The sequence below is a fragment of the Heliangelus exortis genome, chromosome 29 (assembly GCF_036169615.1).
Source record: "Heliangelus exortis chromosome 29, bHelExo1.hap1, whole genome shotgun sequence".
NCBI classification, from domain to species: Eukaryota; Metazoa; Chordata; class Aves; order Apodiformes; family Trochilidae; genus Heliangelus; species Heliangelus exortis.
The window spans coordinates 618,074-642,526 of NC_092450.1; the positions used below are offsets into that span (position 1 = coordinate 618,074).

The following is a 24,453-nucleotide window of genomic DNA, read 5'->3' on the forward strand; positions in this document are numbered from 1 at the left end:
CCAAATCCCAGCAGGAATTTTGTATGAAATGTTTATGAGGGGTCACAAAAGGTGTAAAAAAAGGTAAAAGCTCCACCCCCCCAACATTCCCCCTCCTCAGCCAGGAACCCTCAAGCACTTGAGGAAGGTTCAGGCTCTCTCCTTTCTCATCCCAATGTCAGTATTTCTGCTGCAGTCAGGGCTGACCCGGGTGCTGGGGAGCTGATCCAGAGGGAAAAAAAATCTTCCTGGGGGCCGCAGTGACTGCTGAAGACTCAGAACACAAAAAACATCAGGGCTGGGGGCCGCTTTCCAGCTGGGACCCCCGGTCCAGGACTGCCTGGAGAGGTTCCACAGCCATGGAGGAGGATCCAGAAGAGCCCTGGAGGCAGGGATGGGCAGAGGGGCTGGGGGAGCCCAGGCAGAGGGGTCAGGAGGTTCACATGGGGTAGTTGAGGACGACGTCCTGCTTGGCCAGCTCCAGCAGCATGGGGTCATCAAAGAACTTGCTGATGCTGACGTCCTCGCTCAGACCCTGTGGGGGGAGCAGAGCACCAGAGGTCACCCCTGGGCAGCCCCTGCCAGACCCCAGCACAGATCCCACCAAACAGCCCCCTGTCCCACAGCAAGGTCAAATTTTCAGGCTCCAGAGGAAGTGGGGGGAATTTTCCAGGGATCCAAGGACATCCAAAGATTCCAGGACATCCAAGAGCCCCTCAGGAAGCTGCTGCTGCTGCTGAGCACGTCCAGCAGCTCCCTGCCCACCCACCAGGGACCTTGGCTCCCTGCTGTCCCCTCAGCTCAGCTCCCTAAAGCAGCAGAGGAGCAGCTGCTGCAGGAGGAATGGGCTGGATGGGTGCGAGGGGCTGGGGAGGGGGGTCTCACACCACAGGACCCCCCCCTCGGGCTGGAGTTGCCCATAGGCCACCAGTGGCACCCAGAGGCAGCACAGGGGGGACCAAGAGTCCCAAGGCACAGTGGTCAGTGCTGGGAACACAGAGGGGATGTGCCACCCCCAAGGGACACCCCAGCCAGGGCTCAGGGGGTGGCAGGGATGGGGGCTGCCCCCAGCCTCACCTTCCTGCGCCTCGTCTTGATCATGAACTCCCTGGCCAGGTGTGGGGCCGGCTGGGGCTCCAGGGGCCTGATGACAATGCTCTTGTCCAAGGGGTCACCAGGCACAATCTGAAACACAAAATCATGGAATCATTAAGGTTGGAAAAGATCTCTTAGGATCATCAAATCCAACTGTCAGCTCAGCACCTCCATGTCTACCAAGCCACAACTGGAAGGGACACGTCCACAGGTTTTTGGGACACTCCAGGGATAGGGTCTCTACCCCTGCCCTGGGCGGCCTGTTCCAGTGCTTGGTCACTCCTCTAGTAAAGAAATTGTCCCCAATCTCCAATCTAAACCTCCCCTGGCACAACTCGAGGCCATTTGCTCTCACCCTATCACTTGTTACTTGGGAGAAGAGACCAACAAAAAAACCACATAGAGCCAGGACCTGAGAGCAGTGCTGGGGCTGGCTCAGCCTCCAGGAGAGCCTCAACTGCAACAGGACACATCCCTGGGCCCTGCAGACACCCCCAGCCTGGCTGTGACAGCCCCACCACCCCATCTGCTCTCCTGGCACAGAAAAACTGCCCTGTCCCTGCTGGAGATCACTATCCCAGTGTTGCTGTCCCAAGCCAAGACCTCATCCCAGCCCCCCTCATGCCTCTGTGCTCCAAAGACCTCAACAAACCTGCAACCCAGGGGGGTCGCACAACCCTCTCCAGAACTCAGGCACATTTATTCTTTTCAGAGCCAACCCCGAGGCTTTCAGCTCCTGCTTCCACCTGGCTGTACCACACACAGCTCTGCACCTCAGGGTGGTGGCTCCCATGACCTGGCTTGTCCCAGACAGGGAAGTGTCCAGAGGACAGCATTTTGTCCCAAACCCCATCTGCCACAGGTTTAGAAGCTTCCTCCAAGAGGCCAAGTGCAGCACCTCATGTCTTAAAGCAGACTGACAAGTCTGAGCCCTGCTCCAAGCCTTCTGCTCCCCAAGCTGCAGAGCAACCACGGAGCTCCCATTCTTCTGGAGCAGGAGGTTCCTGACACTCAGCAAGCAGCAGCATCCAGTGCTCCCTCGATGGGGACATGGAACAAACCTGTGGGCTTCTGGCAGATACTTAACAACTGACACGAGGCCACCCCAACTTGAGAGCCCTGAGGACATTCTCCAGAGACATTGTCCCTCCCTGTGTGAGCTGTGGCACTCAGCTCTACTGACAACACCCAATCTGGATGCTTCCACATCCCACCAGATCTTCCTTCCCCATCCCACCAGGGAATGAACTCACCTGCCAGTGGTGGAAGACAGAGAGTGAGAAGGCTTGTCCCTGAGTGTGGGTCCTCAAGTCTGTCTCAAACCCAAAAGAATCAATGGCTGGGATGAAAGCTTTGATGGTGTAGAGAGGGGAGCCTGGGATTGGAGCATCTTGTGTGACGTGGCCTCTGCCAACACATCAGATCAGTTGTCATCTATGACCTCAAAGCCCCCCCAGTGCCACCCCTGCCATGGGCAGGGACACCTCCCACCAGCCCAGGGGGCTCCAAGCCCCATCCAACCTTCAACACTGCCAGGGATGGGGCAGCCACAGCTTCTGGGGGCAACCTGGGCACCCAGGGGCTCAGCACCCTCACCCCAAACGATTTCTCCCTCCCTGCCCAAGATCTCCTCTCCATCTCCCCTCTCCCAACTGCAAACCCTTCCCCCTCATCCCATCCCTCCAGGCCCTTGTCCCAAGTCCCTCCCCAGCTTTCCTGGAGCCCCTTCAGGCACTGGAAGGTGCTCTAAGGTCTCCCCATGGGATCCTTCTCTTCTCCAGCCTCAACACCCCCAACTCTCTCCCCCTGGCTCCAGAGCTGCTCCAGCCCTCCCAGCAGCTCCAGGGCCTTCTCTGGGATAACTCAAGGAAGTCCATGTCCTTCTGGTGTTGGGTGGCCTGGAGCTGAACATCATGCTCCAGGGGATCTCATGTCCCTCTATATGTCCCTCTTTGATGCTCAGGAAGAACCAGGCCCCAACCAAAGGCTGTGATCCTGGACACCCCCATCCCACCCAGCAGAGGGGATGGGATCAGTCAGGAAGCATCCAGCTCCCCCTTCATACAGATCCCACCCTCTCTTCACAAGCACTGAGAGACCTGGGAAGGTCTCTGGCAACCAGGATCCCAAGGGAGCAGCAGGGTGAGAGCCCTGTGGAGAGCACCTCACCTCCTCCTGGCCAGCACAGTGTAGACAGCAGAGACACAGTCAGCAGGAGCCTGCACCTCCACAAAGTAGTACGGCTCCATCAGGCGAGGGGTGGCCTGTGGGGACAAAGGGACACCAGGCACTGAGCCTCCAGCAGCACCAGAAGGATCAAATAAAAGCCAGAGGCTGGCATGCTCTGGTCAACCAGCACCTGGCTCGGGACAAAAGAGCTCCTGCTGCCCCCAGCCAACACCAAGAAGAGCTTTTCTCCTCCTGGCCACGAGTCATCAGCTTCCCTCTGCCCCACCACCCCTCTTTCCAGCAGCAGAAAGGGGAGATAGAGCAGATCCACAGAGGTTTCCAGCCAGACAGGAATGGGATCACTTGTGAAACCCACCCAAAAGGGTGCTGAGAACACTGAGGGCTGAAGGAGTGAGCAGAAACCAAGGTCCCTGGGGCAGACACCACAGCACAGGCACAACCCACGCTCCCCAGAGCCCCCAGGAACAAGCACAGGGAACACCCCCAGGCCATGCGGACCCCCCCCAGCCCAGCTGGGACCTCCCCCCCACCCATCTGCTCCCCTGGCACAACAGAATTGTCACGTTCCTCCTGGTGATCACCCCTGCAAGACGTCACCAGTGGTGCTGCCAAGGAGAGGGCCCAGCAGGAGGTGGGGGTCTCACCATCAGGAAGGCTGAGTAGACCACCCTGCGGGCTGTGGGGATGATCTGACCTCCCCCTCTGTGCAAGGGCTCCTGAGCAATCACTGCATCCAGGATCTTAAACTTCACGTTGCGGATCACTGAGGAAGGGCAGAAATGACAGAAAGTGACTCCAGGGGGATGTTCTCTGCTGTACCAACATGTACCATGTGTCCCCAGAGACCCCGGGCACGTGGCAGACATCCAGGCAAAGCCCCAGTGCCACCAGAAGTTCTCCTAAATTTGGTTCCATCAGGGAAAGCCTGGCAGGTGCCTGACCCTGCATTTCAAACACAAACAGCTCAGCAGCTTCTCTTGCAGGGTGCTCGGGGGGCTGCACCTCAACTGCAGGAGTGGAGCCAGGTTCTTGGAGCCACCTCACTCACTAAAGGGCAAATCCCAGTGCCTGGGTGGCCTCTGCAGCCAGGGGAAGGTTCCATGACCTCCTTTGTCAGCAGTCCCCAGAGCTGTCCCCAGGGAACTGAGCCCTGAGGACTGCCCAGCAAAACCACTTCAGTGCTGAGAGGTGGAAGAACCCCATGGATCTTCTCAGCTCCACTTACATTCATCACAGAGAGGCCCTTCCCTGGTGCCCCACTGAAACCCCTGCACAATGCTGTCCTTCACTGAGCCCAGCAGTGACTTGTCCACCTACAGACAGACAGACAGACAGACAGACAGACAGACAGAGACAGAGACAGATTTCAGAGATGCAAATCTGCCTCACAGGGCAGCAGCCAGTGGCAGACAGGCCCCAGTGGTTAAAAGCTGGTTCCTAGAAGAGCAGCAATGTCCCCCTGTACCCCCAGTGTCCCTCCTCCCTCCTCCAGCTCAGGAGGGTCATCTTCAGAGTCTGGCAGGTAGAGCCATAAAATAAGAGAGTCTGTATTTTGCTATGCCTAAAAGGTAGAACATTTAGTCACCCAATTTGAAGATGTTGGGCCAAACAGCAATGCCTGCAAAGTGATGGTGGTTTGGTAGGCAGTGTGGGATTATGAGGGAAGAGGTAGAGATCTGGAGAGGGTCTGGAGACCCTCAGTGCTGTGAGGGTGCTGAGCCCCTGGCCCAAGCAGCCCAGAGAAGCTGTGGCTGCTCCATCCCTGGCAGTGCTGAAGGTTGGATGGGGCTTGGAGCACCCTGGGCTGGTGGGAGGTGTCCCTGCCCATGCAGGAGGTTGGGACTGGATGGTTTTTAAGGTCCTTTCCAGCCAAAATGAATCTGGGATTCTGTTATTTGAGATCAGGCAAACCAATGAGCACTCGAGCAGCACCTGGACCCTGCTGTAGGCTCTGGAAGGAGAAGCCACCCCTTGGCAGCCCAGGGGCAATGTCTCACTGCCACATAACCCCTGCCTGTGCCTCTCACCTCAGAGGGCAGTGTGTCATCTACCAGGATATTGGGGCCAGTGGCATCTGGCCCAAAGGCCCAGATGGAACGGGCAGCCAGCAAATCCCAGTCATATTTGGTCTGGAAGAATTCCCCCAGCTTCTTCCTGGTAGAAGAAAAACAGAAGAAACTTTCAGAAACAAGTATCTGACCTGCCCTCACTGCATATTTATGGCCCTGCTCCCTTCAGGCATAAAGTGGTCTCAACTTGTTACCTGGAGCATCTCTTGCCAGGGGAGCAATGCTCATGGCCTAGCTGGTAGCAATACTGGACCCAGAACCCAGCCAGAGACTGCTGGCTGATGCTGTGCACCTTGCAGATTCCAGCATTCCCTTTTTTTCCCCCAACTATTTGCTTCTGGCCCCCTCCTCTCCCCAGATGGGCCATACCTGTTCCATGTTATCTGCACCACTTCGTTTTCAATGTCCTCTGCGAGTCCCTTCTCCAGAGGCTCAGCAATCATTGTGATCTTGTTCCTGAGCAGAGAGACAGCTGCAATTAGCCCACAGAATGATGGAAATGGGAGTAATTGGCAGGACCTCAGGGACCGCAGACTGCCTGGAACACAGCTAGGGAGGGGAAGCCATCCGTGTCCTTTGCTGTCACTGCCTTGCTTGTAAATTCAGCCCAGGAGCTGAACAGCCCCTCCCAAGGCTCCTGCCTGGTCCCCAGCAGCAGATTGCTGAGGGACTGCAGCCCCATCCCTCTGCCCAGATGCCCAGCACCAACCCAGGCTGCAGGAGGAAGCCCACGGGCTCACTCAGAGCCAGCACTGGCTGTGTTGGATGCACAGAGAACCCCACCAACACCATCCCCTGTCCCCCAGTGGGTCACCCCGTGGGCCCAACAGCCCCAGAACCACCTGAGATCATCACATCCATCAGCACCCCCTCCAATAAAATATCTGTGTCAATATCTGCATCATCCACTGAGCATGTCCTGAAGTGCCTCAGCTCCACAGGTTTTCAGTCCCTCCAGGGCTGGTGACTCCACCACCTCCCTGGGCAGCCCCTTCAGCACCCGACTGCTCTCTCAGGACAGAAATTCTTCCTCAGGTCTCATCTAAACCTCCCTGGGACAACTTCAGGCCGTGTCCTCTGGTCCTGTCACTGTCACCACCTCCCTGCCCCCTCCTCTCAGGGTTAAGGTCTCCTCTCAGCCTCCTCCTCTCCAAACTGAACATTCCCAGTTCCCTCAGCCTCTCCATACAGGACTTGTTCTCCAGACCCTTCCCCAGCCTGGCTGCCCTTCTCTGAACTTGCTCCAGCCTCAAAATGTCTTCCTTGTAGTGAGGGGCCCAAAACTGAACAGGTCAAGGACTGACCTAAGACTGGAACCTTTCTGTCCCCCAAAATAAGGCTGCCAACCATAAAGAGACTGTAACAAAATAAAGGAGGGTGAGAAGAACCAGAAACCCCAAGGGAACACATGCAAGCTATCTTCAGCATGATTTCCCCAAAAATTCAGGCACTGAAATATCCTGTGCTCCTGGATTTCATCCTGGTTATCCAGCCTGCATTCCCTCTCAGGGAATTCCTCTCTTAGACATCAGTATCTGACAGTGAATTGCTGGAGGAAGAAGAGATGAGGCTGCAGCACTCCAGTGCATCATCAGGAACGAAAAAATTTGTTTTAGGATTAAGAATTATTAAGAGCAGACAAAGCTTTTGCTCATGAAACATTTGGTGAGTTAGTGAAGGCAGCACTGGGCTCTTTGGCCCCTGCTCAGGGATCCCAACACACCTCCCAGTTCTGGAGATACCACAAAACTGATGAGCAGGTTGAGGTAAAAGGGAGGAGGGAGAACTTTGTTCCCTCTGCTCTGAGAGTTCCTACAAAGCACAGAAATATCCCTGGGACTGCACAGCTGCTGCACCACAGGGCTGCTGCTTGTCTGAGCCCAGACCCCCCTGGGGGGTGAAGGTGAACCTCCAGGGAACCCCCCCACCCACCCCTCCACCCCTCCACCCACAAGCTCTTACTTCTTGTTGGGTGTCTCAGCAAAGCACTTCAGGGAGGACGTTTCCACCACTGTCTCACAGAATGTCACAACAGGATCAGCAACCTGGAGTGACAGCAACAGATCTGTAAGGTTTTCAAGTACTTTTCTGTTTTTAAAGAGGCTGTTGGAACCTTTGAGCATCTCTGAGAAAAAGCTGCCTCATCCATCAGTGTTTTAATCAGCCTCTGTACAAACCATTGCACTAATTCCTTCATACAGCCAGGATCATTTAAACCTGCTCCTACCTATGAAACAAATTCTGCACAGTGTATTTATTTGATGCTAGCCAGGCAAGACCTGAAACACAGGAAAAGCCTAAAACAGGGCCATGTATCCCTCTCCAAGTCAGTTCTCAGCCTGTCAGTCACAGTGTGACACTCTACAAGTCACCTTTGCATCCTAATACCTGGAAGGTGTCCAGAGCAGCCACTGAAATGCTCAGAGGGCTGAGCAGCTCCCTGGGAAGCCAGGCTGAGGGATTGGGGTTGTTCAGCCTGGAGCAGAGGAGGCTCCCAGGTGAGCTCAGAGCAACCTCCCAATATCTGAAGGGGCTGCAAGAAAGCTGGGGGAGGGCTTTGGACACGGGGGGGTAGGGAGAGGAGAAGGGAAATGGGGAGATTTAGGTTGGGCATTAAGAAGAAATTCTTTAATTTGAGGGTGCTGAGCCCCTGGGTGCCCAGGTTGCCCCCAGAAGCTGTGGCTGCCCCATCCCTGGCAGTGTTGAAGGTTGGATGGGGCTTGGAGCCCCCTGGGCTGGTGGGAGGTGTCCCTGCCCATGGCAGGGGTGGCACTGGGGGGGCTTTGAGGTCCCTTCCAACCCAAACCAGTCTGGGATTCTCCTTTTCTTTTTCCTTTTAAAGAAATGTGACAAAACTTTACATCTCGTTTATTTTCCCATTCTCTTAAGAGAGGGGAACAAAACCTCCTCCTCCCAGCTGGGACAATGTCCCTCTCCTCTCCTCACCTTGATATCAATCTCTGAGTACATCTTGCGCAGATCGTGCATCACACAGTCCAGGTAGAGCTCCCCAGTGCCCAGGATCACGTGTTCCCCAGACTCTTCCACCTGAAAAAGGAGAAAGGGGTCCAGCTCCCAGCACTGCTGCTCCCAGCATGGGGAATTATCAGCTGTGAATAAACCAGCTGGGATCACAACACCCCAAGGAAAGCTCCCCCAGCCTTTTCCAGCAGAAAGTGCTGATGTGCTGCTGCCTTCCTGGCACAGAGAAGTGTTAGGTTTTTTTTTTCTGCTGGATTTACAGTTTTCCGTGATTTATGACATCAACTGCAACAGCAGGAAAAAAAAAAAAAAATAACCCACCAAGAAAACAACCCACAACAAAAAAACTGAAGGCAGCCCTCAGCATGAGCTGCAAGGGCCAGAGATACCTTCGTGGTCAGTGAGGGGTAACTCTTGTTGACTTTGCGGAGCCCATCCAACATCTTGGGGAGCTCAGAGGGGTTGACAGGCTCCACAGCTATCTTGATGACAGATGTGGTGTTGAACTTCAAGGGACGAAAGATCTGAGCCTGAAAACAGAGAAGGACAGAGCTGAAGGTATCAGCAGATGGCCCTTGGAGCTGGACACAGCACTCGAGTTGTTCCCTTAGTGGCTCCTGCTCCCTGGCTCATGGAGACAAAGTGGCTGTGATCCCAAGAGCTTTTGGGATGCATTCTGACACCTGGACTTCCTGTAAGGCAGGAGGGGACAGTCCCCCTCTACTCTGCTCTGCTCTGGGGAGACCCCCCTGGGGTAAAGCTGTGTCCAGCCCTGGGGTCCCCATCAGCAGCAGGACACGGAGCTGCTGGAGCCATTCCAGAGGAGGCCCTGGAGCTGCTGGGAGGGCTGGAGCAGCTCTGGAGCCAGGGGGAGAGAGTTGGGGGTGTTGAAGCTGGAGAAGAGAAGAATCCCATGGGGAGACCTTAGAGCACCTTCCAGTGCCTGAAGGGGCTCCAGGAAAGCTGGGGAGGGACTTGGGACAAGGGCCTGGAGGGATGGGATGAGGGGGAAGGGTTTTTCCCTTTCCAGAGGAAAGCCCCTGAAGTCCTCCAGGGCCCAGGGCCCAGTTTGGTCTCTTCCAACCCAAACCCCTCTGGGACTCTGTGCTCAGTACCTCCTCATTGCCCCGAGGCTCTGTGACAGTTGCTGTCTTCACTATGGGCTGGTCCACTCCCTCAATCAGCACCCAGTTGCCAGCAGGGACCCTGTTCACCTCGATGTGGTACCTGGAATGCTGGGGAATGTAACTGCAGCAGTGGCCTCTCCCATCACTGGGTCCCCACAGCACTTTTCTTCCCAGCCCCAGCCCCAGGTACCCCCCCACTCCCAGCTGAACTCTGCCAGAGCTTTCCCCACCTTGCAACCGAGATCCAGAGGCGCCCGACGGTGCAGATCTGGGAATCCTCCTCATCTTCCAGGGTGTAGTTTTCTCCCAGGACCTTCACAGGCTGCCCAGCATGGATGGTCCCACTGAGCACCCTGCCAAAGGCATGGAACTGCACACCATCATCTGTGCTGTACATCTTTGTTGTGTGACACATCAGCGGGCCCTGCCAAGGAGAAAGGCAGAGAAATAAACCTTCAGAACTCAGTCAAGAAACAGACACAGACCTGGTAGGATTCATGGATGCAAAGGGATTTAGAAATATTTCTTGTGACTTGCCAAGTCTTTCATTTCCTTGCCCTGGAAGCCTTACATCTCCTTGCCCCATCTAGAGATCCCTGGAATGATTTTCATAGAATGGTTTGGAAAGGACCTCAGAGATCATCAAGATCCAACCCCCTGCATGGACAGGACACCTCCCACTGGACCAGGCTGCACAGGGCTTCATCCAACCTGGGGCCTTCAACCCTTCCAGGGATGGGGCATCAACAACCTCTTGCTGGTGCTACTCTGCTCCCTTTTCTTGTGGAGCAGTGAACAGTTACTGGGATGGGGCCATGAGTGGAAATGTCATCTGCTGGCCTAGGAACCAGCTCAGGGCAGAGCTTCTGAGCCCCCCAGCTCTCTGCACCATAAGGTCACTCCACAACTGGTGATCTGGTGACAGCCACCACTCTATTATAGAGTTTTGTGTGGGTAATCACAGCTCAGCAAAGCAAGTGATTCATTTTCTCTCCAGACATCAGAGCAAAAGTCAGGGGCAGATTTCTTGTGAGCTGCTGGCTGGCGTTGGTGGCTCCAGACAACTCTGACTGACAGCTCAGCACAAGCTGTTTGAGGAGGAAGGTTTTTGCAAGGCTCTGATAGGAAAGGTGCTGAATAACTAATGCAGGGTTATTTTTATCAGTAGAGTTCAGATCGGCTCCCTCAGCATTTGGAGAGAGAATCAAACTTCAAGGAAAAGGGATAAGAAGGCAGCAAAAGGAAACAAAACCACCCTGCAGTTCTCGTGTGCTCTGAAGCCCTGACCTGGTCCTGTTCCCCTTCCAACACTGTCAAACAATTCTCTCTCTCAGGGACTGCCCTGGCAGGCAGCTGCAGCTCCCAGAGTGAAGAGATTTGTTTTGGTATCGGATGAGAGGTTTCAAAATGCTGGGAGTCAAATCTGTGCAGATGGCTGTCTGGGAGGCAGCAGGGAGGGGAGGGCACATTCACCACGGGTTTGGGCACTGGGGACAAAGCAGAAGTTTCCTTACATCGGGGTCACATTCACTCATGGCCTCCCCAAGGTCTGAGTCGACTCCCCCGGTGTAGGTGTGCTCGATTTTTGTCTTGGCCCCCACCTTTGGAGAGGGGATGTGCTGCACACACATGTCCACAAAGCCTGGAAAAGCAACACTTGATGAGAATAGGATTCAGCAGTGTGGAGGAAAGCAATGGCAAAGCCATTCCAACTTTGGGATGTCCAAACATCCACTCCCAGAGCAGCCACGGGAGTGGGGAAGGTGTCAGTAGTGTCCTTTGGGATTAATGTTTTATAGTTAGAAAGCTGAGAAGGGATCAGTGCACTCGAGCACTCCATGGCTGCAACACTGCCCCTAACTCTGTCCATGCCAGAGCAGGGTGTCTGGGGGTGGGGAGGGGCAGATGAGAAGCATTTTACCTGTGAATTCCCCAAAGAATTTCTTGCAGACGAGCCGCAGGAGGGGCCGAATGTTCAGTTTTAATTCCTCCTTGGTCAAGTGGATGCCAAGTTCATCCAGGGTCCTGGGCAGGGTTGTGTCCACGTCCCCCACCACCTGCAGGACAACAAACACAGCTCTCAGCTTGGCTGCAGGGTCCCAGCCAGCAGCTCCCAGGTGTGGCTTCCCACACCCACAGAGCTCTGAGCTGCTCAGGTCCAGAGCTCACAGGACTGTTTGGCTGCCTCAAGTCACCAATCCCCAATATTAGAGCAAACTGGGAAGAGCAAAGGCTGAGCAAACACAGGGTTCTGTTTGCAATGAGCAGCTCTAAAGGAGTTGCTCAGCACTGCTCTGCACCCCAAAACCCAGAAATCTGTGAAAATCCCACTGCAGAACAGGACAGGTGAGCCCCAGAGGAACCAGACACCCCCCCGTGGTGCTGAGACCCAGGATGCTCCCGTCTGGAAGTGTGGGAAGGAGAATGAACACCACATACCTGAGCCAAGATCTTGTAGAGGGGCTCCAGAATGAACTCCACAAAACTGCGCTGGGAGCTGCTCGTTGGGGCCTTTTTAGTGAATTTCCGGCTGTTGGGGGAGAGAGGAGACACAAGGGCAGCAAATCCTGCAGCCTGACAGCCCCTGCTGCACACACAGCTCCTGCTGCTCCCACCTCATCTTGGAGTCACAGACTGGTTTGGGTTGGAAGGGACCTCAAAGCCCCCCCAGTGCCACCCCTGCCATGGGCAGGGACACCTCCCACCAGCCCAGGGGGCTCCAAGCCCCATCCAACCTTCAACACTGCCAGGGATGGGGCAGCCACAGCTTCTGGGGGCAACCTGGGCACCCAGGGGCTCAGCACCCTCAAATTAAAGAATTTTCTCCTAATATCCAACCTCAATCTCCCCTTTCTCTCCAAGTTTTACCCCATTTCCCTTCTCCTCTCCCTACCCCCCCATGTCCAAAGCCCTCCCCCAGCTTTCTTGCAGCCCCTTCAGATATTGGAAGGTTGCTCTGAGCTCACCTGGGAGCCTCCTCTGCTCCAGGCTGAACAACCCCAATCCCTCAGCCTGGCTTCCCAGGGAGCTGCTCAGCCCTCTGAGCATTTCAGTGGCTCCTCTGGACACCTTCCAGGAGCTCTGTGTCCTTCTGGTGTTGGGGACTCCAGCACTGGACACAGAACTCCAGGGGGGGGTCTCACAAGAGCAGAGCAGGGGGGAATCCCCTCCCTCTGGCTGGGGGCTACACTTCCTTCTTTCATCTTCCCCCTCCCAATCCTCCTGGGGAGGTCTCAGGGACATGGGAGTCACAGTGACTCCAGACAGGGGCCAGAGGAGGAGTGCACAGACCCACATCAAGCAGGAGCCCTGACTCAGCCCTTCCCAGACTCCACCTCAGGTTGGAAGGTCCATGAGTGGTCATCTAACCCATGTCTGACACAGCAAGGAGGGAAAAAACAGCAGTGAACTCAGGGACATTTCAAGAGGTTTCTTACGTCTTGGGGTTGAAGTAGATGTCACCCCAAAGCCTCTTTGCAAACTCCTGGTAATTGATGTCTCCTGCAGGGAAAAAGCAAAGGACAAAAGTCTGTCAGATGACACTGAATGTCTCTCACCTGGGAAATCTTTTTATTTTTTCCTTTTAAAACGAGCCTGAGGATTTCACTTAACAGAGCAGTGCAGATGAGTGAACAATTCAGAATCAATTGTTCCCAATTCAGAAGGATTAAGCCCCAAATTGAGGAGAGCAGGGAGGGAGGGGGCAGAAACAATTCACTGCAGCAGCAGCAGCCCAGCTCCATCACAGCCTCCCAGCCCTGCTCCTCAGGAGCATTTCACCTCTCAATTACACACAAGGTTAGAGCTGGTGAGCCTTGCTGCAGGAGCCTGCTCACATCTGCTTCACTTTGTGGAGGTGAAGGCTGCAGCCTGGCAGTGCAGAGCCAGGGTGTGGGTGCCTGACACCCCAACTGCCCCACAGGCTGAGCAGAACCCTTCCTGCCCTGCTGAACACCTCCAGGTCCTCTTCTCCTTGCACTAGAAGTGCACAGCCAGACACCCCAGGGCTGCAGGAGGAGCTCAGTGTGTGGCTGTCAGGATGGATTTACAAAGAATGAGACAGGGGTGATAATTTACAGCAGTTTCCAAACAAGTTTTTGCTGTGGGCAGATGTGCAAGCATAAGAAATGTCACAGTGGCTGTGGTCCTGACAGTTAAACTGCTGCAACTCCTGCTGCCTGAAGTGTGGTGGCTGCACACAAAACCAGCTCCTGCCTGCCCCACATGGGGGGCATCTCCCCCCACAGCCCCCAGAGCAGGGGCCTCACCCTGGCAGGCCCTGAGCTGCTGCTGCCCAGGGAGCTCCTTTATTCCTCACTAGGACAAGCTGGCAGTCCTGGCACTGCAGCCCCTCACCTCCACCACTTCATCCCCCCTCAGGCAAGAGCTGGGCCAGCATCCCCCCCCCTGCTCCCCACTGGGAGACTTCACCAGCCTGGAGGGGCAGGTGGCAGAGGGGAGCACAAGGCCCTCTTGTACCAGCAGCAGATTGCCTCAAGTGGGCACCTGGGGAACAGAAAATTAAATCAAAGGCAGAAAAAGACAGTTTCTTAAAAAAGAAAGAGGGCAAGAGTGCAAAACCTTGTGGGCCAAGCTTGTGCCTGGCTGCAGCTGAGACTCAGGCTCTGGAGACTCTTGTGAAAACTGCCTGGCTCCTGAGCTGGCCTGGGATGGAGGCAGAGCACAAGGCAGGCACCTGCCGTCAGCTGCCAGAGCAGAACTTGTTTTTTCTGCTTAGGGTACGTATAAAACATTGGCTTCTGACCCAAGAAAATATTTATTGGGAGAAACTACCTAGCTAAAAATAAGCTGGGACCTTATTTTTGCTCTTTGCCACCCAGGGCTCAGATCTGCAATAACTCTCAGCTCCTAGAAACTCCAGACTGCACGTCCTGCCCATCCATGTGCAGTGAGAGCCAAAGCTGAAGGTCTCAGAAAGCCTCAACAGGAAAGGTTAGCAGATGAGCTGTAGAAGTGTACAAGGTTTCTGGATAATCCTCACCATATGTGTCTGCATAAATCTTTGCAAAAGATCCCAGGGTGAAGCAGATGCTGTACTGTGAACTGGAGAAACACACATTCCCCAGAAGGGGAGACAGAACCAGGTTCTCATCGGTGGAATACATGCTGAGAGGAGACAGTTTGTAGAGAAAAGAAAAAAAAATAAATCAATGTTATGAACCACAGAAGATGCTTAAACCCACCTCCCCCAGCAAAGAGCAGTGTGTGAGAGGCCAGGATTCTGCACAGGATTCTTACAACATGCCTGCCATCAGAATGTCAGGGACAGGATCACCTCATGACTATGAATTGCAGAGCATTAGTGTACAAAAATATTGCAAGACCTAAAAATAAAAAGTTACCAGCACAAGTGCTTCATATTTTTTGTAAGGTTAAGTTTTCTTTCCTTAAAAAAAAAGGCAGTAAAGGTGGTCAACCAAGCCAGGGAAAAGATAACACAGGGTAAACATTGAAGGTGAGGCTTGAGGAGGCTCTGAGCACCCTGAGCTGGGTGAGGGTGTCCCTGATACTGCAGGGCTGGGACTGGGGGACCTTTGGGGGGCCCTTCCAACCCAAATTATTCCATGGTTCTGTGATAAATAACAGAGACAGAACTGAATTGGAAGGAGTCTGGCAAGTTCACAAGCACAGGACAGGAGAACTGGGCCTGCTCCAGCCTGCTTGGTGCCAGTGGAGCTGAACAAAGGGACACAGTGAGTGAGCTCCTCTGGAAACCCAGTCTGGGGCTGCACAGCCTGGGGTGCAGACACACACAGACTGAGGAACAGTGTGAAAAACATCACCTGGGCACAGCAGAACCCACAGGAATGGTCCACAGCTGCACTTACAGCTGGAGATGTCCCTGCCTCCTCTGGGCAGGGGTTTGCAGGGAGGTTTGGGCACAGTAATACCACAGGCCCTGTGTAGGGGTTGGGACAGCCTATTCCTATTAGTTTTTAAAGAAATATTTAGGAGCCTTGAGAGATCTCAGCAGACAATCTAGGACACAGCCTGGACAACCTCAGTGTGTCTGAGACATCTGGGAGCACAGAAGCTCCTGCTCCAGTCCACCCTGCCTGCTTGTTAATGGGGGCAAAAAGAGCTGATCCCATGAAGCTTGTCAGAATTCAGGCAGGATCAGCTCTTCCTGCAGAGTTCAATATATTGGCTGAGATGAATTTCCAATGGCTCTTCCTCACGAGTTTTTAGGCACACAAAGAGCTGGCAGAGAAAAGCAGCTGCCAGAGAGCAGGGACAAGCACCATCCCACCCCCCATACCTGATCAGCCCATTAACTTCATCCACAATGTGCCTGAGTTTGTAGTAGGCATCTGTTGGGGGCAGCTTCAGCTCCAGGATCAGTCTGTCTATCTTGTTGATGCAGACAGTCACTGCCAGCCTCTCCTGCACTGCATGCTTGATCAGCCTCTCTGTGTTCAGCATCACCTGAGGGAGCAACCACCACAAACACCCTCAGCAAAAGCCCTCCATGAAATGTCACCACCAAAGAGGTGACAGTAGCCCAGTCACCCAGGGCTGCCAGTCTGCAGAAAAGCCACCAGCCAATCTTCCTGAAATTTAGATGTTAACTCAACTAAATTCCTTGAATTCTACCCCATGGACATCTCGGATACAAATAACCTGCTCAGTTTTAGCTGTCATGGGGACAGAAATGCAAAGAAGTTCAATAACCAACCTACGTGTACCACACCAGCCCTGAACAGAGAACCCAAAGCCCCAGCACCCTCTTCAGGCTGGAAAACATCCTCACTTCCAAAAACACCCTCCAAAACTCTCCAGCCTGGAAAGCTGAACCCATCCCAGGCCTTCCTGCTCAGGCAGAATCCAAGACTCCAGAGGAAGAGGTTCTGGCATGAAGCCCCTGGAGCACAGGGCACTCACCCCCTCAGCTGCATCGATGAAGAGCACGACACCATCTGAGATCCTCAGCCCTGCTGTCACCTCATCAGAGAAGTTGACATGGCCTTCAAAAACACAAAACATTCAGGAGACCCAAAGTGAGCCCTGAGGGACTCCCCATCCCCCTGCCCATGCTGGGCACTGCTATCCAGTGAGGCAGAACATGGATTCCTCTTCCAACAGGGACCCAGCAGTGGCTGCCAGAGCTCCATATAGGATTTTGCTTCAGCTTTAATGCTATTTTTTGAGAATAAACCCAACAACTTGTTTAACAGACACTTTTCCTCACATTTGTTGCTGTTTTTCTCACAGCTCTGTGCATGTACTTCAGGAAAAAGGAGGAAGATTACTTCTCACCAAAGAACAACAGATGCCTCTCCCTCCAGTCTCCTCCTGCGCTCCGACCTCCCTCATCTCGAGCTGCAACTCAGCAGATGTGTCCCAGGGACCCTTCCCTAACTTCTGCCCTTGGTTTCTTTCAACATGTTGATCCATGGTTATGTTTTCCCCCCCCCCAGGAGCTTGTCAGAGGCTGGAGGGAAGTGGCTGAGACTCTGAACAGTGTTTGAGACAAGCAGGGTGGCACCTGGACAATCCAATCCCACCCCTGCTCCTCATACCCTGGTGTGACCCAGGTTCCCAGCCCCATTAGCCCCCAATTAGCCCAGCTAATCATCAACACCAGCCTGAGTGACAGCCAGCTGCACAGCTGCTGGCAGCCATTTGGGGAGAATGAATTAGCTGAAGGCTTAGGACCAGGCTGGAATCACCCCCCAAAACCACAAAAAATCCCTGGGTTGCCACCTGTGAGAGGAAAGGTCCCAGGGACCCTCCCAGACCACTCACTGAGGTTTCAGGATACAGAATCTTACCTTCCCCCCCTCACCAAGAGCCAACGCTGCCCAATCCAACACACAAGCTCCTTGCAGACCCTCATTAACCATCCCCCTACATGTTTTTCACTGCTCTGCTCCTGTCAATAGCACAATCCAGAGGACCAGAGGTTTATTGATGAGAGAAACCCTGCTTCACATGGTCATGCATCTGCTCCTCACATCAAGCTGCCTTCAGCTAAGTGCATCCCAAGCCAGGATTTTCAGGATTACAAAATCACCTGGAGTGTCAATGATGTTGAAGAGGAAAGATTTTCCTTTGGTGTCAGGCAGAACAATGGTCACTGGTGTGCTCTTGATCCCTACTCCCCTCTGGAAGGCAGGAAATCAGGATTAGCAGTAACAAGAAAAAAAATACATCACTGTGTAAAAAGATGATCAAAGGAAAATGAAGGAGATGGAAAGAAGTAAACATCTCCAGGACATCCTGTTACCCCCAGGGAGGGAGTGACAATCTCAGATCACTGCTTCCCATCCAGACTGGCTCAGCCTGGTGAGCAACATGCAGCAGCAGAGAAGATGAAGATCTGTCTGTGCTTTCTGCTGCTGCTATCAAGTTACACCTCAGAGCACCCAGAGTATAAAGTAGAGCATTAAGATGGAGAGAAAGGAATGCTTCACAGGAAGGCTCTGGTCATGACCATGCTTAGTGAGTGGGACAAATTAAGATTCCCATTCACACCCAAGCCTGGGGAGTCAGAGCAGGCAGCTGAGAGTTCCCCTCAGAGGAAACTGAGGAGAAACAGGTTTATTTTGAAATCATGTTTTTCCTCCCCATCCATCATCACTGCAAACCCCTTCCACCTCTTTTCCTCCAAGCAGACAGGAGATCCCCATGTGCTGGGGCAGCTCTGCTGTGGGTGTTCATCAGCACAGGGGTCAGGGTCAGGTGAGGAGATGAGGACTGCAGGATCCTCAGCCTAGAGAATGCTCAGGAGAGACCCCCCCCATGTTCCAGTACTTAGAGGGGGACACAGAGAAGATGGAGACTCCCTGTTCCCAAGGAGTCCCATGGACAAGACAAGGGGCAATGGGCACAAGGTGCTCCTGGGGAGATTCCCATTGGAAACAGGAGGAAAAATTTTCCTTATGGGAACAGTCAGAGACTGGAATGGTCTCCCAGGGGAAGGGGTGGATTCCCCCACTCTGGAAAGTTGGAAGTCTCAGCTCCACAGAGTGCTGAGACATCTCAAACAGACTTGAACCTGACGAGGGTTGGAACAGATGAGCCTTGAGGTCCCTCCCAACTTTAAATTCTGTGATTCTATGAAATGGAAAAAAGTTGGAGCAGGGATCTTACTGAAGCAAACAAGAGGAGCAGCACGTTTGATTGCTAAGAAAATAAACAAAATGTGGAAGGCACAAAAAGATGTTAAAATGGAAGAGGAAACTGCCTACAGTAACTGTGAGTAAAGCATGAGCCAACTGGATAAAAATCACTGCCTGTTCTGCAAGACTCACCTCTTGCTCTGTGAACAATATATCAGTGTAGCAAAGCTGCAAAAACAAAAACAAGAATATCACATTTTAGTATGAAATATTACATCTGAAGCAGCACACAGTAACTCTTCTACATGGTTAATGTGGCAAGAGAGTGACAGAGGCAGAGTCAGGACAGAGCTCTGGCTCCAATCCCACACCCTCATCACTCAACCACATTCACCCCACCTGCAGCCATGGCACCAAAACTGCCCCTCACAACCAGGACACTGAGGGGCTGGAGTGTGTCCAGAGAAGGGAAAGAGAGGTGGGGAAGGGTCTGGAGCAGAAGTCTGCCCAGGAGCAGCTGAGGGCCCTGGGGGTGTTGATCCTGGAGCAGAGGAGGCTGAGGGGAGACCTTCTGGCTCTCTGCAACCCCCTGAGAGGAGGTTGGAGCCAGGGGGGGTCGGGCTCTGCTCCCAAGGAACAAGGGATGGGACAAGAGGAACTTTTGGCACAACTCAAGTGGTGCCAGGGGAGGTTTAGGTTGGAGCTTGGGGACAATTTCTCCCTGGAAAGGGTTGTCAGGGCCTGGCCCAGGCTGCCCAGGGCAGGGCTGGAGTCCCCATCATCCCTGGAGGGGTTAAAAAAACATGGATACACTTTGGGCCATGGTTGGGCTGGCTGGCAGTGTTGGGGTGGTGGTTGGAATTGATGCTTTTAGTTCTGTTCCAGCCCCAAGGAGTCTCTCTGAAGTTCACTCACGTCCTGGTCGTAGCGCTTGCGGATCTCTGGGTGTGTCTGCTCTATCAGGCAGTCAACAAAACAGGTCTGAAAAACAGCACAACAAGGAGGTGACCACGTTGAGATGGACAAATCAGAGTCGAGCCCTCCCTCCAGCACAGGGGAAGCTGGACACGTTTTCCTTCCCACGTGGCTGAAAGAAAAGGCACAAAGAAGGCAGTGGCCAGAGGAGCAGAGGGAGGTGGGGGCTGCAGAGACCAAGGGGTGAGGAGCAGCAGGACAAAGAGACAACAGAGTGATTGTTGTCACTTCTCTGCCAGGCACTGTCCCTACCTTGCCATGGTGCAGGTGCCCACACAGCGTCACGTTCCGAATGAGCTCCGAGTTGTCCATCAGATCCGCCAGGAAACTGGAGAGGAATCAAACACAAAAGGCTGTTGGGAGGCTTCTGGAGTGTCTAAGAAAAGCAGGTGCCATTTCAGCTATGCTGAAATCCAAGGTGCCCCCTGAATCCTCTCCAAACTTTCCTCCTGGCAGTGCCCTGCGGAGGCAGAGTCCCACTTCCCAGATGGGCAGGACAAGAGTTGGAGTCCCAGACAGATGGCAGTGGGCGGGAGGATACGGAGCTGGAGGAGCTGCCAGGGATGGCACTCACATCACTGAGTATTTTTCTTCTCTTCTTCTCAGTATTAGAGCAAAAGTCACACCCATGCACCCCAATGATGATTCCTCTCAAACAGTGGCAGGCACTCAAGTAAAGCAGAGAGAGGGGGTACAGAGCCCCCCAGGCAGTCGGAGAGGTGGCCCCAGGGCTCCTCAGATCATTAATTGTGAGTTCCAGGGCTTAGAACAGAAACGTTCCCAGGGACTCTGTGAGGGAACTGAAATCTTTTTAGACTCAGCAGCTGAGCTGGGCAATGCTGGGCTGGTCACTTCTGGGTGGATCTTGGCCAAAATACAATTGAGCTCCTAAATTACCAACTCCTCTAAAAAAATAATAGGAGACTATAAAACACATGTCCCTTGCTATGGGTCTGCAGAAAATAAGTGCTGCTAAATAATCTCCTTTTAAAAAGGTGTAATTATCACCAGTGCAGTAGACTTCTTAACACACAACATTTTGATTAAGAGCTAAAAAAATAGAAAAATCAATAACAATACTGATTAAAAGCTTGCTTATTGGTCTTAAAATAAGGGTAAATGGGAAATCAATAGCAAGCTTGCAGGTTGCTGGCTGAGCCCCAGGGGGGGTTTCTACTGGCTCCATCCTATCCACTTACACCAACAGAATCAGGAGGAATCCATGACAGGCAGGACATGCAGAGGACTCAGGGACCAGGAGAGGGGCAGATGAAGAGCAGAGGTCAATGAGCAAAAGGGACTGCTTGGAAAAAACAGCCCCAGCAGTTCCTTGGTTGTGCCAAACCCCATCCTGAGCACGGGAGGGTTGGGGGCAGCCCCAGAGTGGCCATTCAGGAAGGTCCTGACATCCAAGTGACCAATGCACTGAACAGAAACTCCAGGGAAAAGTTGCTGTTGGAAAAGAGCAGGATGCTGGGTGCTGCCCCAGGGACTGCTCAGGCTGGGGCTGGCTCAGCAGGAGGGGAGTGGCTGCTCAGCCTGTGCCTGGAGACAACTCCTTGGAGCTGGGAGCAGCTCTGCTGAGCCAGGAAGTGGTGTGTGGAGAGCTGAGCCTCACCAGACACCCAGCACAGCTCAGTCTGCTCACCCACAAATAGAACAAGCAGAGAGAAGCACCCCAGGAGAGGAGACCAAGCCCCTCCACCAGTGACACTGGTGCCAGAGCTGCATTTCTGACACAGCATGAGCCCAGGGGGATGAGGGATTGGAACTCAGCTTTTTAACTTTTCTACATTTTCCCCTAGGGTTTTCTCTCAGCTCTTTGGGGCTGCTTTGTGGGACACAACCCCCAGAACCACCCCACAGCTCCAAACAGATCAGTGGCATCAAAAGCTCCCCCAGAAACTCCTCCAGGAGAGATGGGAATTAATTTGAGGCACTGAGAGTCACTCGGATCCACACAAAAGGTCCCAGTATGAGGTGTGCCACACACCAACCCTGTCAATATTTCTGGGGTCAGTCAAGAGCAGCAGGAGGGTTCCTGACCCTCGAGCTGAGATCAGGACACTGACCAGAGCAGGAGAACAGGCTGCCCTGTGCAGAGGGGAAAACATCTGTACAACCAACACTTCTTTACTTCCTTCCTCTTTTTGTGCTTCAAAGCCTGGGGCAGGGCTGCCCTGGGCTGCAGTGCCCCACAGCACACTTACTCCATCTCATAGACAGTGACAGGCAACGTCTGCTCCATCAGGGAGAACTTCTTGGTTTTCACAGGTTTAATAATGGGCTCTGGAAACAAGAGAGAGAACAAAGCTCTGTTCACCTGAGACCCTGCACCCAGCAGGCTCTGGAACAGGCACAGGGAGAAGGGAATTTTGCAGACAAAACCAGGAGTTTCAAGCTGAGATTCTTTCACAATTTTATAAAAGCATCTGGAGCAGCTGATCATCACAGGCCCCTTCCAGCTGAACTCCCTTTTCTGATAGAGAAGGATCAAAGGAGAGGACTTAAAGCACTTTTTTTATTACTCCTTCAGCATCTCCCCAGTGCCTGCTGCTGTCTGCTCCCCAGCACATCCCATGTTTGGCATTTCCAGCAACCCCAGGCACCAAAACCCTGCACCCTCCTGGGGCTGAGAGGGAATTCAAAGGGGCACTAAAACCCAGGGGCTGAAGGGCAGGGAATGCAATTTTCCAAGGATCCCCAGAGCCCCCTCCTCCCTCCAAAGCCACCTTACCCGTGAGGGGCTGAGTGTCCTCCTCCTGCACTATGGTCTCCACCTCAGGCCCATACACCTCCTCAGCAGTGGGGTAATACTTCTTGTCCTCATGCAGCACCACCTCCATCCCTGGGTGGTCCTCGTCATGGTCCCCCATCTCATCATCATCCTCATCATCCTCCAGCTGCAGCCAACACTCACATTTAGCCACTGCAGCACCCCAGGAACCACAGAACCATTCCCAGTAGTGAGACCACCCAGCCCAGCCCTGACCCCAGCCCTGACCCCAGCCCTGACCCCAGCCCTGACCCCAGCCCTGACCCCCCTGCCAAACCTCAGCACCACCTCAGGGATGGGGATTCCAGCACTGCCCTGGGCAGCCCCTTTTGGTGCTTAATCACCCTTTTTGTCAGGACGTTTTTCCTGACATCCAACCTCACCCTCCCCTGGTGCAACCTGAAGCCATTTCCCCTCCTCCTGTCACCAGTGAGCAGAAACTGATCCCCCCTCATCACACCCCCCCTCAGGCAGCTCTCAGAGTGATGAGGTCCCCTCAGCCCCCTCCTCTTCAGACTGAACCCCCCCCCAGTTCCCTCAGCTGCCCCTCAGGTGCTTCAGGCTCAGAGCCACAGACCCAGGCAGGGAACCAGCAGCAGAGCCAGGGGGGACTTTGTGAGCATCACCCCTCCTCCTGCCCAAAACTGCCCCTGCCTGGAGGCTGAACCAGGCAGCCCCCCCCCCCCAGCACAGACAGACCCCCAGCAGCAGGGGGGCTGGAAGGGGCTCCTGAGCCTCCCATGGAGCAGCAGCCTCTGCCCTCCTGAATGACCCTTTGGGGGTCTTGGGGGGTCTCCCCTACCCCCTTGCCATGCCACTGCCACCCCAAGGCCTGGGACCCCCCCTGCCCCCCACCTGAGTGACCAACCCAGGCCTGAGCTGCCCGGGCTCCAGCAAAGGCTTCGTGTGACAGGAACAGAACCGTGGGATTGCTGCATCCTCCAGAAACCAAACCCCCTCTTCCCCTCAGCTGCCAAATTCCCCCCGGGAACCAAACCCGGAGCCCGGGAACGGAACCGCTGGAGCCTTCTGGAGCTCAGCACCGGCTCCCGCGGGGCACGGGGCAGGAGGAGCCCCCCCGGCTCACCTCGTCCAGGTCCTTGGACTCCCGGCCCAATTCGTCGTCATCATCGTCCGAGTCCAGCTCGGGCCCGATGTAGTTCCCGAACTCATCGTACAGATCCGTGTCCATCCTGGGGGCAGCGGGGGAGGGTCAGGAAGCCCCGCAGAGCCCTCGGCTGCCCCGCACCGGGAGCCCTCACCCTGACCCTCACCCCGGCCCGCACCGTGCGCGACCCCCAGGCCCGCCCGCCCGCCCGCCCCGGGGCCCTGCACCGCCCCGTGCCCTCCCCCGGTACCGCGGCCCTGCTCCCGCCTTCGCCTTCGCCCTCCCTTCCCCGCTCCCCTTTCACCGCTCCTCCTTCCCCCTTCCCCTCCCTTCCCCTTTCCCCCGGGCCCACTCTCTGTCTCTGTCTCTGTCCCGGTCCCGGTCCCGGTCCCGCTCTCCCCCGCCGCGCTGCCCTCGCCGCCGTCGACACCGCCGCGGAAGGTCCCGGGGCTGCCCCGCTGCCTGTCGCGACAGAGAGCCCCGCGCCCACCGACAGCTCCGCGCCCGCAGGAGAATGCGGGGGGGGGGGGCGGACGAGGCCGGGGCGTTTCCCAGGGGGTTCCGGTTCCGCGGGCCGGGCCGGGCGGGTCGGGGTGGCGGGGCCGGTTCTGTCAGGCGCGGAGGGGGCAGCCCCGCCGGGGCCTCGCGTGCGCTGTCCCGTCGCTATGGCAACGGCTGAGGAGCGCGCGCGGCGGGAGCGGGGCTGGGGCAGCGGGGCTGTCGCGATAGAGAGAGGGGCCTGGGGCCGACCGTGTGCCGAGGCCCGGCGGGGCTGTCGCGATAGAGGCCCGGGGCCAGTTGTGTGTCGGGGTCTGGTCAGGCTGTTGCGAGAGTGAGGGACCCAGGCCCCTGGTAGGGCGGTTGCAGTAGAGTGAAAGGCCAAGGCCTCCTGTCGTGATAATAGCAGGTTTCCCATTTGCCGTCCCTGAGCACAGCCTGACAAGGCTGTCACGACAGGAGTGAGGATCTCTGGGGGTGATGGTGTGTATGGCCCGGTAGGACTATCGCGATAGGACTGCAGTCCCCAGGGGGAGCACTGGTAGGACACGCGATAGGAGCGGAGTCTCTG

At 54.9% G+C, this 24,453-nt stretch overlaps 1 protein-coding gene across 1 annotated transcript; it reads right to left on the reverse strand.

The window, feature by feature from the left end:
* Positions 1–400: 400 nt before the first annotated feature.
* On the reverse strand, positions 401–23,863 carry EFTUD2 (elongation factor Tu GTP binding domain containing 2). The gene is made up of 28 exons (XM_071728286.1): positions 23,737–23,863; positions 23,364–23,469; positions 22,238–22,403; positions 21,711–21,789; positions 19,753–19,828; positions 19,441–19,506; positions 18,718–18,753; positions 17,478–17,568; positions 16,346–16,428; positions 15,723–15,889; positions 14,445–14,569; positions 12,880–12,943; positions 11,882–11,972; positions 11,364–11,499; positions 10,957–11,084; positions 9,673–9,866; positions 9,431–9,542; positions 8,705–8,845; positions 8,280–8,381; positions 7,296–7,378; positions 5,703–5,789; positions 5,292–5,418; positions 4,490–4,577; positions 3,909–4,027; positions 3,244–3,338; positions 2,328–2,481; positions 1,057–1,164; positions 401–514 (listed from the first exon to the last, which is right to left on the reverse strand). The coding sequence occupies exons 2-28, from the start codon at positions 23,466–23,468 to the stop codon at positions 419–421; spliced, it is 2,919 nt and encodes a 972-aa protein (XP_071584387.1). The 5' UTR covers position 23,469; positions 23,737–23,863; the 3' UTR covers positions 401–418.
* Between the last annotated feature and the right edge of the window lie 590 nt (positions 23,864–24,453).